This window comes from Trichomycterus rosablanca, chromosome 3 (assembly GCF_030014385.1).
Source record: "Trichomycterus rosablanca isolate fTriRos1 chromosome 3, fTriRos1.hap1, whole genome shotgun sequence".
Lineage (NCBI taxonomy): Eukaryota > Metazoa > Chordata > Actinopteri > Siluriformes > Trichomycteridae > Trichomycterus > Trichomycterus rosablanca.
Genome location: NC_085990.1, coordinates 42,226,809 through 42,247,352, shown reverse-complemented (window position 1 = coordinate 42,247,352; position 20,544 = coordinate 42,226,809). Strand labels below are relative to the sequence as shown.

The window sequence follows — 20,544 nt, the reverse complement described above, 5'->3', positions numbered from 1 at the left end:
GCTTATTGAGCATTAATTTGCTCCAGGTGGAAGTGTTTCTATTTGTCATAGGTTGCTGCTGTTGGGCCCTTGAGCAAGGCCCTTAACCCTTAATTGCTCAGACTGTATACTGTCACACTACTCTAAGTCACTTTGGATACATTTTCAAGTAACTGCATATGCTTATGAAACAGGAAATAAAGTGATAGCATACTAAAGCGTTCTAGGGTGGTGCAAGCTCAGCGGTACTGGACTAGTAATCAGAAGGCTGCCAGTTCAAGCCCCACTTCAACCAAGTTGCCACTGTTGCAAGACTGTTAACCCTAAACTGCTTAAACTGTATTCAGTCATAATTGTAAGTCACTTTGGATGAAAGTGTTTGCTAAATACAGCAGATGTAAAGCCTATACAGGGCACACCCTGCCCAAACCAGTACTATTAGTGCCACAGAAACAAGTCATCTATAACAAATTGCAATTTTGTCCAAACAAAAGAATTAGAGTAGGAGTAAAGAGCACTTCAACTGAAACTGCTCTCACAAAGACACTTTATTTAAAAAGTACCAAACAATGTATAAGTCTGTGCAGTGCATTATTACCCTATACGCTTATCAATGCATAGTCGCTCAACTCTGACGCTCAAAGCCTGCAGTCAGACACCACTTCCAAGTCATCAACAACAAAAACGAGACACTCATTTGTTCACTCAAATTATGAACGCTGTAATGGAAAAGACAGCTGCGCTGGTAACCATTTAAGAGATTCCCCACACACACCTGGATGTGAGTTGAAAGACGTGGAAAGATGTGGGTTCACATCTCACGGCACGAGACATCAAACAGCCCGGCGTGTGTAGCTGCTGGTGTTCTGCTGAGACATAAACACACAGATCAGAGCGTGTGAGGGCCCTTTGAGAGCTGTCATTAGCACTTCACACGATGCTCGAGAGCCTGGTACACAAAACACAATTTGGTCCTGGTGATATACAAAATCACCTGGGAATCGTTCCAAGCCAGGTCTGTCATAACATGTTGGGCTCAAGGGTGTCATGTTCCTCTAAATGTAATGTAAATACGAATACACATGCCATATTTCACACATGGAAGGCATCTAATCTTCACTTAAGCTAACAATTTGTGTTGTAACTTAATGCCCATAAGGGTTAGAACACATAAAACAAGACGTCAATATCCAGTGCAGGAATGAGTCAAGGTGACACTGTGGCTTTGATTAATCAAACATTGGTGTGTACATGCATGCTTAAACAAAGGCGGCATGGTGGCTCGGTGGGTAGCACTATCGCCTTAGGTCACTAGGTAGCTCTAGGTCCTCTAGGTCTGTGTGGAGTTTGCATGTTCTCCCTGTGTCTGTGTGGGTTTCCTCTGGGCTCCGGTTTCCTACCACAGTCCAAAAACATGTCACAGTCAGGTTAATTAGAGATACTAAAGTCCCCCAAGGTGTGAGTGAGTGTGTGTGTGTATGTCTGCTTGGTGATACACTAGCAACCTGTCCGGTGTTTTCTGCCTTTTGCCCAGTGAATCGGACTTACTGCGACTCTGAATAGGATAAATCGGTAATAAAACAGAGAAGTAATGAATGGATGCATGCATTTAAAGCAATAAAAATAGCACTTCTGTTTTGCTTTATTATATTTGGAATCATTTTAATCCTTAAATTTGTGTAAAACTGGTCCTACACTGCATTAACATGACAAAGCATCCAGAAGTTATGAATTTAATGAAATTCCCCAATCGCTTTCTATCAGATAAGTGTTCCTAATAATACCACAAAATGTAAAATAAAAAAGCACGTTTAAAATTTGCATTTGTAAATGTATTGGTCTGATTCGATTAACGGGCGGCACGGTGGCTCAGTGGGTAGCACTGTTGCCTCACAGCAAGAAGGTCCTGGGTTTGATCCCCAGGCGGGGTGGTCCGGGCCCTTTCTGTGCAGAGTTTGCACATGCGCACATTGCACATATACAGTATATACAGTATTTATATATATATATATATATATATAAGCATGGAATACAAATTCAGCTGCACCATGTTTGCAATCATTTAGTTTGTTTTCTAATAAACCAAGAAAAAAAGGATCAATAATTCACTCATGGACTTCAATTCACATGTAGCTAAGGCATTTTCTGTAATTACATTTTCAATTGCAAAAGGCGCTTTTTTATTTAAAAGCATAAGTAAAAAATGCCAGCTCTGTTAGGTGAGATTTGTAGTTAGGACCTTTAATTGCTCAGCTTAATTCTTCATTTTCACCCGCTTTTTGTGGAAGTGTTTGCCAAACAAATAAATGGAAAATGCAAAGAAAAAATTATAAAAAAACACACAGAGGATGCCAGACGATGCCATTTGGAAAGAGAATGTGTAGTATAGGGGTGGTAATCTCTCCTTACTCATCATAGAAAAAAACTCTTCTGGGCTCAAGTGGAACTAGATCACAAGAACATGGATCCCTTTTAAACTGAATTTAGGTGTTTCCCCCAGGTTAGAGGTGTGAATGGAAGGGTGCATGTGTGTGTGTGTGTAGAGAGAGAGAGAAACAATAGTGAGCATTCCATTCTGTAAAAATGCTCATTTGCTTTAGGCTTCAGTTGCTGATATTACACAATTGTAGCTGGTTTCATCATCATACAGTGCAATCAATAATATTAATCAATTTTAGATTGGCAGCAAGGGTGGCATGGTGGCTTACAGCAATAAGGTCCTGGGTTCGGTTCCCAAGATAAGCGGTCCGGGCCCTTTATGTATGGGGTCCAGGTGCTCTTGCTTCCACCCACAGTGCAAAAACACACAGTCGGGCTAATTGGAGATACTAAATTGCTCCTATAGGTACGTGTGTGTGTGAATGTGTGTACGATTGTGTTTGCCCTGTAATTGACTGGTGACCTGTCCAGGGTGTTTCCTGCCTTTTGCCCTTTGAATTGTACCAATCGTGACCCTAAATTGGATAAAGGGGTGGTAAAACAGTAAATGAATAAATGAATGAATGAATGAATAGATTGGCAGCATAGTGAAGTGGCAAGTAGTCTTTATGCCTCAGAGCTATAGTGTTCGATCCTAAGCTGTATGTAACGGCAATATTAATCATATAATTCATATCCAAACAACTTACAATATACCTACGTAGCTAGGAATTCATTCATTTTTACATTGTGAGGCACAATATAACCCAAAAAATAGATCTGCACTGGTAAACACAGACAGGTCTAGACATGATGAAACAGAAACGTTGCGGAACACAATTTCAGTGGGAAATGAAAGCAGAAACATGTATATGTTTTTACATGTATGATTAATGTATAATTTATTTATGATTATGTATAATGTCTCTGATGTTTCAACCTTAGGGTTTAACGGATTAATTCTTTCTATTTTACTTAAGGATTTTCTCCCATTTTAACATAGCAAATTAGTCTTCCGCTGCTGGAGACCCCAATTGCATTCGTCCAAAGAGGGTATATTTGCCTGATTCACCAACCCCTTCTTATTCGCCCATACTTTAGTGGATTTGCACGTGAGGCCAGTTTTGCACACGAAGAGTCACACATTAATCTCAACGCTCCTCCACTTCTGTACAGACACCTCAGGCTACTAGCCAGTGTATTTACACAGTGTCGAAGACACCACCCCCTTTTTAATCCAGTCTTTTACACCCAGAAGAGTAATGGCCAATTTTGTCTGCTAAGGGGCGCCCAGCCGACCAGTAACCGAGCTGATATTCAAACTTGGGGAGTTCAGAATCCCAGCGCTGGTGTGCTAGCTGAATATCCCTTTGTGCCTCCTAAGCGCTATTTGAGGTATTTCTGTTGCATATCAGTATAGAAGCGAGTAGCACAGTACTAAAACAGCCTCGCTAATCCAGGTTTACATTTACATTTTCAGCATTTAGCAGACGCTTTTATGCAAAGCGACTTACAGTACTGTGACAGTATATTGTCTGAGCCATTGAGGGTTAAGGGCCTTGCTCAAGGGGCCAACAGTGCCAACCTGGCAGTGGTGGGGCTTGAACCACTGACATTTTTGTTACCAGTCCAGTACCTTAACCACTAGGCTACAACTGCCCATTGATTTGGTTTGATTCCCAACTTTTTCAGTGAGTTAATGCTTTTAACAAAATACATTTTAAGCTGGGTGAGTAATATCACATTTGTTGCTTAGGTCAGTGGCCTAATATGTGTCTCTGAATAAAATAGTGTGTTCGAAAACCTAGGGAGCTGCCTTTCTGTCTTACTGCCTACATAGGCAGCTGCCTCAGTAGAGAGGATTCTAATAAGTCAATGACTTATAAGTCAGGTTATTCAAACGCAATACTCCATCGGGTTTCGGCTACTAAGCTAACAGTAAGCATCTTGCCATTAAAACCAATGGGATGGGGTGGCACAGCGCGCTAGCATGTCAACTAACATCTCCCTTCATGTACCGAAAATGGTTAAATTCGCTGACAAGTCCGAACTTGCAAATAAAAACACGTATGTTTTTTTTTTATTTTTATGTAAGAGAAGAGCTGCCGCACTGAATGCTGGGATTGCCTTGATCGGTAAGGACGCTTCCGATGCTCACTCGTTCTTGAGTCAAAATAACATTGAAATTTTAAGATGCCTAACTAGACAGCTTATTAATGCATCTAGGATTTCTAAATGCTGTCTATATAGAGAGCGCACTAGCTTTTTGAACACACCCATAGTGGCAATGCTTAGGAATACCAACACCACTGAGGCAAACCATTTTAAAATAAATATAGCTAATGCTAACCTCTCTCTAGTCCTTATAATACGTTCACGGTCAGCAAGTCTCATTTAATCAGCATCATCCTTTTTGTTCCGAAGCATTATTATTTACATTTGCGATATTTAGCAGACACTTTTATTCAAACCAACTTAAAATTATCACTAAATACAATTCAAGAAATCAAGGGGTTAAAGACCTTGCAATTTTGGCAATGGTGGGCTTGAACCCCGCAGCCTTATGATTACTAGTCCAGTACATTATCTACTGAGCTACCACTGCTCATATCAGTGCTATTGTGCTTACAGTGTTTATTTATGAGAGACGTAAGTGTTTGGCTTAGTCCTGTGCATTTTAATATGTCATGGCAGCAGCTCAAACAGTGCGGTCACATATTTTTCTTAATTTTCTGTCATGTGGTTGCTGCCAATCCTCCAGGCAATTGCTCGGCTTCCTGATGTAATGTGGATATGTATGAAATATCCAAACAATGTCAAATAATCATTCTCCGGTTGTGATTTTAGTCATTTAAAAAGGCACCTGCTGCTGTAAACAGTGAGACGATGCAGACTTTTATTTATACCAAACTCATTACTTCAGATGCTGTGTTTTGTTTTTATCCCGCTTCGAGTACAAAATGTCAAAACTGTAGCCTCATATAATTCCGACATGTAAAACGCCTGGAGAGTTTCTTTTTTAATCTTTAGAGTTCACCATAAGCCGACTCACGAGGGATTCGAGTGATTCAGATGAATTAGCTGCCATTTCAGCGATGTCGGTGGCATGAAAGCCTGATGGGCGAGCACTGTTCACGGTGACAGTGGAATGATCCCTCCTTTATTAAACGCCTCCGTCCTTATAAAAGTGGAGTAATATAGTCTCTCGTCTTACCTGGAGGAAAGAGAAACATTAAACATTAATTAAAAGTCACATTGGGAGGGCTTTTCTTATATCAGTCATCCATTTCTGCTGGTGGAGACAGAACAGATAAGGAACTTTATTACCTTCTCTGATGAATGACGTAGGGGGAAAAACATTAAAATAAGGGATGGAGAGGGAGGTGGGTGATCACTCACACAGTCTGTGATACCTGCAAGTTTATCATTACTAATGAATTGCGAACACATATCGAGGACACTGATGATTCCTGGCATATTAATAGCCTGCAATTGTGCTGAGGCAGAAGCTACAGTTTTCTGTAAATCAAAAAAGGAAAGCTGCTTTAGAGTAGCAGTTCTCCATGTTTTCTCCTTGACCCCCTTCTGTCAAATAAATAAATAAATAAATACAGTGGTACCTTGAAACTCAACGTCAATTAGTTCTGGGAGTGGCGTTGAGTATAAAAGGCGTTGCGTTTCAGGATATTTTTTCCCATAAGGATGTATGGGAAACCTGTTAATGCATATATTTTAGGCTTACGTAAAATAACTGGGTTGTTTTTGACACTTATACACTGAAAATAACACAAATATAATATAAAACACTGAAATAAAAAGCTGATTCTTACAATTTCTCAGAACCCCGAGTTGTAACACAAGTTTAAAAGTAAAACAGTGAGGAAAATCCAGCTAAGCACAGATACATGTACAGATGTACACAAATGCAGATTTGTCTCACTTTGATGACGTCTTACCGCACCGCTCAAGCCAAGTGCTGACCAAAGCGGCTGTTCATTGTTAATTTAAAATTAAATAAATACATTTTTAAAAATCAAGAGTTTAAGGGAAACTTTGTGTTTAAGGGTACAAATTTCTCGACGAAGGGCGTTGAGTTTCAAAGATTTTGAGTTTAGGGGACGTTGAGTTACAAGGTACCACTGTAAATAAATAAATAAATTCTGGTAAACTATTAAATACAATTATTTTTATGCTTTCAGTAAAAGTTCTTGCTCATGGATAATTCTATAAATCCATGATTAAGGTATTCATCTTTGCATAAATATATATTTCTGTACATATTTGATGGATGTAGTGGGTTTACTTCTGGTAAACTGTTGGTGGGAGCTTCCTTACCTTGGTCTACTTTTGTGAAATCTTTCATAGTCGCCGTCTGTAGACCTTTGCATTTCCGTGGTGGGCGAATCAAATATGTGCCCATCCTCAGACCCAACATATGCTATATGTAGTTTAAAATTGATCTATATGACATCACTAGAAATCTCCAGTATGCCAATAGCTGACAGCCCATCAAGTGTGACTCTTTTTTACATCTCTCAGTTAAAAGCAATGGGGCCCCACTCTAGGCTCACTAGGTTGCCTTGGCCCCCTGGTTGAGAACGTCTGCTATATATATATTTTTTTTATGCATTTTTCTCCCCATTTTTCCTCCCGATTTAGCACATCCAATTTGTCTTCCGCTGCTCTTCCTGTCTTCCTCTTCTTGTCCGTGCTTCCTGCACGGGCGTCTCTTCTGCCAATCAGGGTCCTTACACAGGGTAGACCCACATAAAGTCCGGTCCCCACCCTGCAGATACGATAGACAATTAGTATCTGCTGCAGGCACTGCCAATTATACCCGCCAGATGTCGCCCAGCCGACCGGTGGCAACACCGAGCCTCAAACCCGGGAGTTCAGAAACTCGGTGCTGGTGCGTCAGCGGAATATCCCGCTACGCCACCTGGGCGCCGAGAACGTCTGCTTTAGCACATCCAATTATTTTAAATGGGTTTTAAACCTGGACCCAATCTGTACAAATATCAGTGCACTGTTTTTATTCTAAATTACTAGAGCAGGGTGGCATGTGGGGTGATCCGGGTCCTTTCTGTGTGAAGTTTGCATGTTCTCCCTGTGTCTGCATGGGTTTCCTCTGGGAGCTCCGGTTTCCTCCCACAGTCCAAAAACATGCAAGTGAGGTGAACTGGAGATACAAAATCATTGAATCTTTATAGTGTGTACTATCATTTTTGATCTATGTAACTTGCCTTAATTTCCTCGGGATTAATAAAGTATCTATCTATCTTTCTACCTGTCTGTCTCTCTGTCTTGTCTGCCTGTCTATCTATATAGATAATTACTTGAACTGATGAATTTTGTGTAACTTGTAACTACCTGTGCTGTCATTAGTGTAACCAAATAGTGTATAAAAAGGACTAGAGCTTGAGAACTCTTACACACTTACACTTTTGTATAACATGTTTAGAATAACATAAATAAATCCTGTATCCAGTCCAACATACTGTATATTTAATAAAGGTGATTAATTTAGAATGCAGTTACACTGTAAGAAATTATTTTTAGAATGACCACATTAGTCTAAGCAACACTGGCTTATTTGGACATCTGATCATGAGCTTGTTGGACATCCCAATTAAAAACAAATGATATTAAAATAGAGTGACCTCTATGTGATCTTAGCTAGAACAACAGCCTCTCTTCTGTAAAGGCTTTGAAGTATGTCAGTTGGAATTTGTGTCCATTTAGTCAAAGGGCATTTGTATGGATGGGCATTAATGCCGGTCAGAAATCCTCATTTGATGTTCTAGTTTATTTCAAAGCTGTACAGTGAGGCTGAGGTCAGGACTTTTCTTGACTGATTGATTAACTGATTAATTGACTGACTGATTGATTACTTTATTGACCCCCAAAAGGAAATTGTAGTGTTACAGCAGCAATTCACATCACAAGCATCACACAACACATGTCAAAGTTGTGCAATGGAAAATAAAATTAAAATGCAACTGTTATGACCTCTGCTGGCTGATTGATGGCGCCTGCGCAGAGTTGGGGAATAATGCTGATCAGGGTGTGGCTCTCCATGCACAAGGCTAATCCGCATATGAACTCACCTTGTGCAGGTGAAAAGAGGCAGTCTGTACTGCTCGCGTGTCGGAGGGGGCGTGTGTCAGTTGCTCCTCGGTCAGCAGTGGAGGGTTGTATCAGTAGAGGTGAAGTGTAACGCAACCAGGGTAATTGGATATGACTAGATTAGGGGAGAAAATTGGGGGGGGGGAATCGGAGAAAAAAATGCAACTAAAAGATAGATTAACTATAAGTGTAATGCAAGAATATAAGATATACAAATAAAAAAAAAGCATATCTTTATGGACCTTGCTTTGTGCACAGAGACACAGTCATGCTAGAACAGAAAAGGGCCTTCCCTATACTGTTGCTGCGATGTTGGAGGCATATAGTTTCCTTTATATATGCTGTTAGCAACTGTTGTGGTAAAAACACATTAATTTAAAAAATTAGAACGGGTGTCCCAATACTTTTGTTCACATAGTGTATCTACTTTTTACAATCTTTGTAGGCAAAAATGCATTTCAGAATGCACAACACAGAAGACTGAGGCGAATGGGTTTCACTCCTGTCAGCCAAGAACAGGAATCTGAAGCTACAGCGGGCACAAGCTTACGAGAATCTAGACAATAAAAGATTGGGAAATTGTTGCCTTGTCTGACAACACTGTTTTTGCTGTGACATGATGAATGGTTCGGTCAGATTTTGGTGCAAACAGCATAAATTTACAGACTCAACCGACTTATTTTTACACTTTAGACTGATGTTGGTGGTGTAACATGTGAGGAAGGTTTTCCTGGCACACACACAACAGAAACTGTTTAAATGCCACAGCCTCTGAATATTACAGTATTTATTGTTTATGTTACTGATAATGTGCATTACTCTGGACCAAAACTGATCTTATATTGGCTACCTTTATAAGCATGATAATGTAACGTCACCAAGCAGAAGTCATTCATGAATTATCATAAATCTATATAAACAAGATTATTCTAACATTGTTTACACACTCACCAAATAGTTGTAGGTACACCTATCTTGTACGTACATTCATAATTCTATAAGCTACACCTACCATACAGATGAACTTTCTTTATGTACTGTGCAATACATCTATTCAGTAGGGGTCCTTTCGGGTCTATTTTAATAAGTAAATTGGGTACAGAGGGGGTGGTAAAGTGTACATGGGCTACAGTCAGTAATTGTACTGCAATATACCCACAAAGTTAATCTTCAAAAAGATATTTATATTTATGTATTGAAACAATATGTTACTTAATACACTTAAAACAATGTGTTCATATGATTCCCTTTATATAATTTATTCATTACACCTGTTTGCAATAGTTGTGGCTGAAACACGTGAATAAAAAAATAATAATAATGATAAAAGGGCTGTCCCAATATTTTTGTCCATATAGTGTATCTACTCTACTCTATTTTTGCAGGCAAAAAGTCATTTTAAAATAATCAATGAATGTGCAAACCAGATAGTTGTGTGTATTAAGCACTGAACGGGTGTATATTATACTACCACTTATACTGGGTAGGACTGGTAGGATTTGCTTTAAATAAAAATAAAAAAGATATTTGTATTTATGTATTGAAACAATATGTTATTTAATACACTTAAAACTATTTGTTCATATGATTTCCTTTATATAACTGATTTATTACACCTATTTGGAATTGTTGTGGCTAAAACAAATGAATAAAAAAATAAATAAAATAAAAGTGTCTCAAGTGTCCTTAAAGTGTATCTTTACAACCTTTGTAGGCAAAAGGCATTTTAAAATAATAATAAATGAATGTGTGTACATTAAGTGCTGAATGATGTATATTATACTCATGCGAATACTGGGAAGGACCCCCATTTGCCTAAAAAAATATATATTTATATGTATGTATTAAAACAATATGTTACTTAATACATGTAAAACAATGATTTCCTGGTTGCAGTTGTTGTGGCTAAAACAATTTATTCATTAATTATATAATTATATTAATATATATATATATATAATTTTTTTTTTTTTTTTTTTTTTTTATGGCATAGCATGCTATTAGAGTACATTATTGCTCAGTATAGTGTGATGTGGTGTCTTAAGGTGATACATGTAATATATTGTATGTAGTGTTGGTAGAACCTCCCTTGGGTCTCTCTCCTCTGCTGTCCATGCAGATTTAAGAAATCTGGGTGTTGTTTTTAATCAGACTTTGTTGTTTGACACACATGCTAAACAGCTGACTAGTTTTTTTCATCTAAGAAATATTAGCAAATTATGATCTATAGTTTCAAATGCTGACCTAGAGATGATTATACATGCTTTTATTTCATCTCGTACTGACTACTGCAATGCCCTGTTTTCTGCTCTTAGTATGTCTGCTTGTGATCGGTTGCAGGCAGTACAGAATGCTGCTACTAGATTACTTTCTAGCTCAAATAGACGGTGTCACATAACCCCTCTGTTAAGATCTCTACACTGGCTTCCTGTGCAGTATAGGATCCAGTTTAACATTTTGACTTTTACTTAGAGCATTGCATGGTCAGGCTCCCATGTATATATCAGAGCTACTCCACCCATATATATCGGGGCGCTCACTTAGGTCTAGCAAGCTGAATTTGCTGTCTGTCCCACGTTCCTGCTTAAAGACTCGTGGGGATCGTGCATTTGAGGTTGACGCTCCAAAATTATGGAACGCACTACCCAACTTTTTAAGATCCGCAGATTCAGTGGATTCTTTTAAAAAACAACTAAAGACTTATCTTTTCAAGCAGGCATTTGAATGATGTACCTGGCACTGGGATTTGCTGCTGTTTGTTTTATTAGATGTTTTTATTGTATTTTATGTTGTGTGTTTTATCATGTAGATGTGTGTGTATATTTTATGTCGTAATGTTTTTGGAAAGCACTTTGTGATTCTTATCTGTGAAAAGTGCTATATAAATAAATTTTACTTACTTACTTAGTACTAGTATAGGTATTTTATCCTAACTATTTCTTTTCTTCTCTTATTCTTTAGGTATGGAAAAATAGTGTCCACAAAGGCAATACTTGATAAAAACACAAACCAATGCAAAGGTGAGTACTGTTATTTTGTATTAATTAAAAATAAATACATGCCTCATTTTTGATAAATTAATTTTTTTATTAATTTGATGTGGGGCTAATTTTGGTTTGTGGGCAGCATTAATGTGTTATCAACACTTTCCTTCCTGATCTGATTAAAGTTTACATTAAAGCTGGTTCTCTGTCAGTAGGAGCGTTTGAGTGATTGTGGGGATAATCTTTACAACAGGATGAACGTTAGCGTGCCTGTCAGAGTAGCCCTTCCAGCCAGATAAGAGTTAGCGTGACTAAAAGGGTTGGCGTTGGCATGAAACAGACAAAAATGTTCTCCTGTGTTGATGTACAGTGCAGGCTGGGGGAAACGGTGTGGAGGGCATTAAAAATAGCCACAGGATGAGGGGAGGCAACTGACTGAAATCAATGGCATAGCAGACAGCATCCATACAGGAGACTCTCTACCATTAACATCCCAGCATGGAACACAATCTGCTGGCTAGTGGACCTTATCCAACTCCATGTGTGCTGTATGTGTGCTCATATGTGTTGAACAAGGTTAACAATATAATGGATAAAACGCATTAACAACAAAGGGTCAGTTTCAGCTAAAAATGCATGAATGTTTGTTTGTTTGTTTATTAGGATTTTAACGTCATGTTTTACACTTTGGTTAAATTCATGACAGGAACGGTAGTTACTTATTACACAAGGTTAATTAGTTCACAAGGTTATATCAAACACAGGCATGGACAATTTAGTGTCTCCAAATTTAGTGGGAGGAAACGGGAGCACCCGGAGTAAACCCACGCAGACACGGGGAGAACACAAAATTTAATGTAGCTCACTATTTAGTATATAGGGTGTGATTTGGAACACAGCAGGTCTCCCCTGCTCCATATGCAGCCTGATCCAGTTTCATGCTGATATATTATGTGCATCTGATTCCTATTCTTCATTTCATAAGTTTTATATTTTTCAATTCTCAGTTTTTTCACTCACTACTTGCTCAAGTTTAAGAGGGGGTGCATCACCGACACCCCCTCCCCCCCCCTCCTTCCTGCGTCTATGCTAAGAGGTACAGAGAGAGCAGGGACAGGAATTGAAAGAGACAGACACAGAAAAAGAGAGAAGACCAGAGTGGACACAGAAACACAGGAAATCACATTGGGCTTTAGAGGGCTTCCTTTTCCCAGAGACCTCACCCACCCAGCAAATCCTCCACCCTGATGGGCTTAATGCCAGTGCTTATGAGAGCTCAGCCATTAGGAAAAAGTAAAGGAAACAGGGAGAAAAAAAACTGAAGATTTCATTCACACTTTACAGTTCAGTCATGGTTCATTGAGTTGTACAAATGTGCAGATGTGCAGAGGATTTTAATGCCAGCTTAGAAACGGTAAAAAAAGAAGTAAAAATTATACCTAAATAAGGCCAAGTTAAGACCAGTGCTATTACCCTGTCACTTTTTATTTTTTCTTACAAATAAAAATACCACTATGTTTTACTCACACTTACTTTTTAACATGTTCTATTATTTAATTACATGTAGGATTGATCTGTAAAAGATTTGAAAATAAGATTGTAAAAACCAGGGATAGATCTACAATTAGTATATTAGCACATTATATACAGTACTGTAAAAGTATTTACCCCCTTCCAATTTCTATTTTCACATACACCGATCAGGAATAACATTATGACCACCTTTCTAATATTGTGTCGCTCCCCCTTTTGCTGCCCCTTAAGCAACAAACTGCGATGCACTGTGTATTCTGATACCTTTCTATCAGAACCAGCATTAACTTCTTCAGCAATTTGAGCTACAGTAGCTCGCCTGTTTTTGATAGATACTGACCACTGCAGACCGGAAACACCCCACAAGAGCTGCAATTATGAAGATGCTCTGACCTCATTTTTCTTGCTTCTAACACATTAACTTTAATAATAAAATGTTGCTACTTAATATATCCACCCACTAACAGGTGCTGTGATGAAGAGATAATCAGTGTTATTCACTTCACCTGTCAGTGGTCATAATCTTATGCCTGATCGGTGTATTTGTCACTACTTAAAATATTAGACAAAGATAATGAAAGATAATTTATTCATTGAAGGAATAACACTATTCAGACCCAGTTAACCAAAATCAACTAAAAATTGGGTTCAGTTTCACTAGCCACACCCAGGCAAGATGACTGCCTGACCTGTTATTTCTGAACATAGAACCTAAATACTGTTCAGAGGAGCTTGAATGGAACCTGTGTGGTAATCAAAAGCAGGTTAGAAGCTTTCAAAAAACAGCACATTATGCCATGTTCTAAAGATAATCAAATACAGATACAATGACTTAAAATATGCTAAACAAGCCATTTCTAAGGGTCTGGGACTCCTGCAAACTACAGTGAGAGCTTTTATAATCCACCAATGGAGAAAACCTGGAGCAGAGGAATTTCCCATGACTGTATTGAATAATAACAATGTTTATATATACTGTATATATATATATATATATATATATATATATATATACAGTGTATCACAAAAGTGAGTACACCCCTCACATTTCTGCAAATATTTCATTATATCTTTTCATGGGACAACACTATAGACATGAAACTTGGATATAACTTAGAGTAGTCAGTGTACAACTTGTATAGCAGTGTAGATTTACTGTCTTCTGAAAATAACTCAACACACAGCCATTAATGTCTAAATGGCTGGCAACATAAGTGAGTACACCCCACAGTGAACATGTCCAAATTGTGCCCAAAGTGTCAATATTTTGTGTGACCACCATTATTATCCAGCACTGCCTTAACCCTCCTGGGCATGGAATTCACCAGAGCTGCACAGGTTGCTACTGGAATCCTCTTCCACTCCTCCATGATGACATCACGGAGCTGGTGGATGTTAGACACCTTGAACTCCTCCACCTTCCACTTGAGGATGCGCCACAGGTGCTCAATTGGGTTTAGTCCATCACCTTTACCTTCAGCTTCCTCAGCAAGGCAGTTGTCATCTTGGAGGTTGTGTTTGGGGTCGTTATCCTGTTGGAAAACTGCCATGAGGCCCAGTTTTCGAAGGGAGGGGATCATGCTCTGTTTCAGAATGTCACAGTACATGTTGGAATTCATGTTTCCCTCAGTGAACTGCAGCTCCCCAGTGCCAGCAACACTCATGCAGCCCAAGACCGGCGTATGGTCTGAGCACTGACAGGCTGACCTCCCACGTGTTCAACCTCTTCAGCAATGCTGGCAGCACTCATGTGTCTATTTTTTAAAGCCAACCTCTGGATATGACACCGAACACGTGTACTCAACTTCTTTGGTCGACCCTGGCGAAGCCTGTTCCGAGTGGAACCTGTCCTGGAAAACCGCTGTATGACCTTGGCCACCATGCTGTAGCTCAGTTTCAGGGTGTTAGCAATCTTCTTATAGCCCAGGCCATCTTTGTGGAGAGCAACAATTCTATTTCTCACATCCTCAGAGAGTTCTTTGCCATGAGTTGCCATGTTGAATATCCAAATTGTACCCAAAACACCAAATTTAACAGCCCTGCTCCCCATTTACACCTGGGACCTTGACACATGACACCAGGGAGGGACAACGACACATTTTATATCCAAGTTATATCCAAGTTTCATGTCTATAGTGTTGTCCCATGAAAAGATATAATGAAATATTTGCAGAAATGTGAGGGGTGTACTCACTTTTGTGATACACTGTATATATATATACAGATATACAGTATATATATATATATATATACACCGCCGGGCGGTGTATCCTTTCTGTGCAGTTTGCATAATCTTCCTTTGTCTGCGTGGGTTTCCTCCCGGAGCTCCGGTTTCCTCCCACAGTCCAAAAACGCAGTCAGGTTAATTGGAGACACTGAATTGCCCTATAGGTGAATGGGTGTGTGTATGTGTGTGTATGTGTGTTTGCCCTGTGATGGACTGGCGCCCCGTCCAGGGTGTTACTGTGTGCCTTGCGCCCATTGAAAAGCTGGGATAGGCTCCATGACATGTCAGTGTCTTTTACACTGACATGTCAAATATTGATAAAAATACCTTTTTAGTAAATAATGTCAATTGCAATGGTGACCAGTATAATATGAAATGTTGGGCCCTTAAGCATGGCCCTTATCCCACAATTGCCTGTATTGTTTTTAATAATAATTTAAAGTCATGAGACAAGACCTACTCCATTACAGTTAAGCTTAGTTTGCTATTCAGGCACTCAAGTGGCACATCGTTCTAATATGCTAACCCACCACTATCAACTGGTGGGGCATCTACACAGTTGTAATTGGCTATGTCTGAGTGAGAGGGTGGGTTTGGGGATGGTTGAGATGATTAGCTGTCCTGTACAGTGTATCCCAGCCTTGCGCCCACACTGATTCCCAGTGGAACCAAAACCGTTATAACCCTGACCAGGATAAAGTTGTGATAAAATAAAATGAAATGAAAATAAAAAACAGTATAACAATCTTTAACTGTTTACATTGATTGGGCTTTGGTAGGTCCAACACCTTCAAGAAACCCTTGGCAGGATGCCAATCCTCTGCAGAGCATTAAACACCAACACTTTTCTACACCCTTAACCCTGCAGCACTTAAACCTGTTGCTCTATCAGTTAGGCTGCACATTTGTCTAATATTAATTCCAGATCCCAGTAAATCAGAACCAAGCATGTGTAACCACAAACTATCTAATAGGAAGTTTTAAAGTATCATATGTGTAAACCACGTATTTCCCCTAAACTCCAGCACTGTGGTTGCTTTCTGGCTCATTGCTACATTAGCGGTTAAACTGGGTGTAGCATTGTGTGCAGAACTCACATCACTGCATTCTTAAACTTAGACCTTGTGTCCCTGCCAACTTCCTGGTGACCGCTGTTATGCCTGGGAGGTCAGCAGCCTCAGAAATGTGTGCTGTTTTCACTAACCAGAATAAGTCCTCTCAGCCTGCGGTGTTCCGGATACCGTTTTTTTTTTTCTCCTCCCATGAAACTGAGTTTTTTTTCTTTAATAAAACAGCTGGAGTGTCTAGAATATCTGCACATTTCATAACTGTAGACAGATACAACTGCCATCTGTGTGCTGCAGTTTCCCTGTCTCTCTGTGTGTATGTGTAATAGTCATGGAAGTTTAAACCATATGCTCTCAGCTCAGCGTGCTGGAAGACAGACAGACAGACAGATAGTAGCAGACACTGTTCGGCTATGATATGTTTTGGGTGGATGTATTACACCTTTCACACCTGATTTGCCCAAAAAATTCTGTGTGGTAAAGCTAAAGTCAAAAGTTTACATACAGTTTAAGGGACCTGTGTATCATATACAGGCAACTCATTCCAGTACTTCCTCAGGAACAGTGGTAGCCTGATGAATAGAGCTTTGGGCCATCAATAGAAAGATTGTCGGTTCAAATCCAGGCTCTCACTGTTGTGTCCTTGAGCAAGGCCCTTAACCCTGTCTGCTCCAGTGATACAATGGTTGACATTTTATTGTTGTATATATGACAAACAAAGGTGTCTTATTCTTCATTGATGGCTAACCTGTTTTCTTTCTTTAATTATTATCCGAATGACCAATCCTCTCACCATAGGGTGTCACATGAGTGCAATAAAATTTGCACTATTTATATACAGTAGTTACCAGCTGTAGTAAATCACTAATAATGAATTAATATGCCATGCCACTAAGTTAAATGACTATGCAACTCTTTTCAACAGTGGCTTAGTGGGTAGCACCACTCTCCTCACAGCAGGTGAGGTCCTGGGTTTGATTCCCAAATGGAGCGGTCCAGGTCCTTTCCATGTGGAGTTTGAATGTTCTCCCCGTGTCTGTGTGGGTTTCCTTTAGGTGCTTTGATTTCCTCCCACAGTCCAAAGACATTCAGTCAGAATAGGATACTAAACTCCCCCTAGGTATAATTGTGTGTGTATGTGTCTGCCCTACGATGAACTGGCGACCTGTCCGGGTTGTTTCCTGCCCTTCGCTCAGTGAATTGTACCCACCGCGACCCTGAATACGTTAAAGCAGTGGTGAAACGGACAATAAATGAATGAACACTTTACATCTTAAATCTTATTAATTCAAGTGTTCAAAGTGTTCAAGTGTTCAAAGCATGTGTACTTATAACCCAGCATATTAAAAACAATATACTTAAAATCACTCCCTCTCACTTACTTCCTTAACTGCTTATCCAATTAGGGTAGCAGGGGGTGCTGGAGCTTATCCCAACTTTTCAACTGGCGCAAGGCACACAGTAACACCCTGGATGGGGCGCCAACCCATCGCAAGGCAGACACACACACACACACACCCATTCACCTATAGGGCAATTCAGTGTCTCCAGTTAACCTGACTGCATGTTTTTGGACTGTGGGAGGAAACCGGAGCTCCGGGAGGAAACCCACACAGACATGGGGGAAACATGCAAACTCCGCACAGAAAGAACCCGGACTGGCTCGCCTGGGGATTGAACCCAGGATCTTCTTGCTGTGAGGCAACAGTGCTACCCACCGAGCCGCCCTACTTAAAATCAGTAATCATCAATCATCATCAGTAATCATTAAAAAAAAATGACATACATGTGTAAAACTACCGTACAAGGAACAATGCTCATTTTATGTTTCACAGCAACATGCAAAACATGCATGTTTCTCTCACTTATACATACACAAAAAAAAAACAATCACATAGAAAGTGTGAAATTTCTACATAAATAATAAAAGTAGCTCATTGCATTTTCTTTTACTGTATTAAATTCTGAGAAATGTGAATAATGTGCATAATTGTATTTAATCTTCATAAATAATTCATTAATCTGATCCACAGTTTGCATTATGACACGCATGATACTATGAGAATAACAAGACATCATGAATATATTCAAATGTGTCAAATGTCAACATTTTTAAAATACTCATAATGAGTCAAAATAATAGAGATGCATTATGTACCAACAGTGGTAATTTAGAGTTGGAAATTTACATTAAGCAGGTTGAAAAAGTGACCAGAGGCAAGTAAGGTTTAAACCTAGGTCACCAGTAGGTCATTTTCCAAAATATGCAAAGGGTGGATTACACTTGGTAGGTATTAGAGCATGAGTGTGTTGCACTTTTATGGTTTGGTACAGGGTGCATTCCTGCTCTGTGCCCAGTATTGCTGGGTGGGCTCCAAATAAAAATAAATAAATACATATAACAAAATAGCTGGAATGTCAACAACCAGCCTAAAACATAACTTTCACAATATGCAATCATTTTTTTTTATGTTCTTCACAATTATTATTAAATAATATATTTTTAACAATGGATTTTTTTCTTTGCACTATTTACAGGCTATGGCTTTGTGGATTTTGACAGTCCTGCAGCAGCGCAGAAAGCTGTGGCCTCTCTAAAGGCTAGTGGAGTGCAGGCGCAGATGGCCAAGGTAAGCCCCATGGAGCTTTCTACTTATCACGCTGATTCTGCGAATGATGATAAAACATCACAAGGTCATGCATTATAGTCACGATTCATCTTGAGGTTATTATGTTGCAGTTAAGCTGTTATTATGAATATTATCATAATGTCTAGCCCTCTGCCAGTGTATATATGTTTTATTTACACTAAGTGATCATTCTAACTAGACCTATTAAATAAAAGAATTAAAACAATATTATTTTATTATAATAATATTAAATAATATTAAAATAATATATATATATGTAATTTATAATCAGTGCACTGCAAATAGTATGATTACACACTATGTAGCATGTAAGCAGCTCAACCATAAAATCACCCCATGCTGTGTATAACGGTTTGTGTACTGTCGAGAAGTCATGCCTCACTAAACGGTCATTCTAATTAGACCTATCAAATAAAAGAATGAAATAATTATTATTTTATTATAATAATATAAAAATAGTATACAAATAATAATAATAATAATAGTAGTAATAATAATAATAATAACAATTATTATTATTATTATTATTAATATTATTATTATGTGTATATGTATATACAGTATATATCATAGATTATTTATAATCAGTGCACTACAAATATGTATGTTCACACACTATGACACACTATGTAGCATGTAAGAAGCACAAGCATGGAATTACCCCATGCTGTGTAAACAATGTCTGACATAACGGTTTGTGTACTGTCGAGAAGTCATGCCTCATAAATGATGAGAACAATATAGTAGACATAAACTAGACTTTATGTGCCATCGCCCATATAAAGAAAGGAGAAAAATATGTTTTTAACGTTTTGTATGTGTTGTGAGTTAAACGTTTAGTATTAAGCAGGCTTTAGCAAAACAATGGGAGCCCCACTTGTTTCCAGTGCTGTTCAAGGTAAATCTTGCAGGGACTTTGCAGTAGTCTTTCCTGTGCTGTTATTGGTTTTATAAGTTAATAATGCCACCTCCCTCTCATCATAACAGACCCTGGCTTTCAACCCTTGGACAGTACTTTTCTTCTTTGGACTGGAGAGTATGTTTATTATTCTCATATTAAATATGAAAGATTAGCATCACATTGATTTAGATGAGCTTAAGAGATCAGGTACAGAGGAACAGAGTCTTAACTTGCATTTGTGGTGCAACTATGTTTACTTATAACTAGGGCCCTACTAGAGTCATGGGGAAATTTGCTTAATGATCATGTGTGTAGAGAAGCACACTTTTCTATTGATTATGGAATCCCCAAAGGGACAAAATGCACTCAATACGTAAACACATACATCAAACATCAATAGCACACTACACCACAGAAAAGTCTGTTACACTAACTTAATTGCTTTATGATTACTAGGACTGACTCATATTTCATATGCTATGCAAATAAAACATTTTAAATCGCTAAACGCAAACTCACAGCAAATTGCATATTTCACAGGAGACAAAAATTTAACAATGGATTTTTCTCTTTGCACTATTTACAGGCTATGGCTTTGTGGATTTTTAATACATGAATCTCTTATTACACTAGTTTGTGGATATACATTTACAGAGTG

At 38.7% G+C, this 20,544-nt stretch overlaps 1 protein-coding gene across 1 annotated transcript in view; it reads left to right on the top strand.

The window, feature by feature from the left end:
- Positions 1 to 20,544, top strand: part of rbms3 (RNA binding motif, single stranded interacting protein) — a 296,186-nt gene that overhangs the window by 77,983 nt on the left and 197,659 nt on the right. The window contains exons 3-4 of the mRNA XM_062992124.1: positions 11,485 to 11,543; positions 18,873 to 18,964. Of these exons, the coding sequence (XP_062848194.1) occupies positions 11,485 to 11,543; positions 18,873 to 18,964 (151 nt within the window). The remainder of the gene's footprint in view (positions 1 to 11,484; positions 11,544 to 18,872; positions 18,965 to 20,544) is intronic.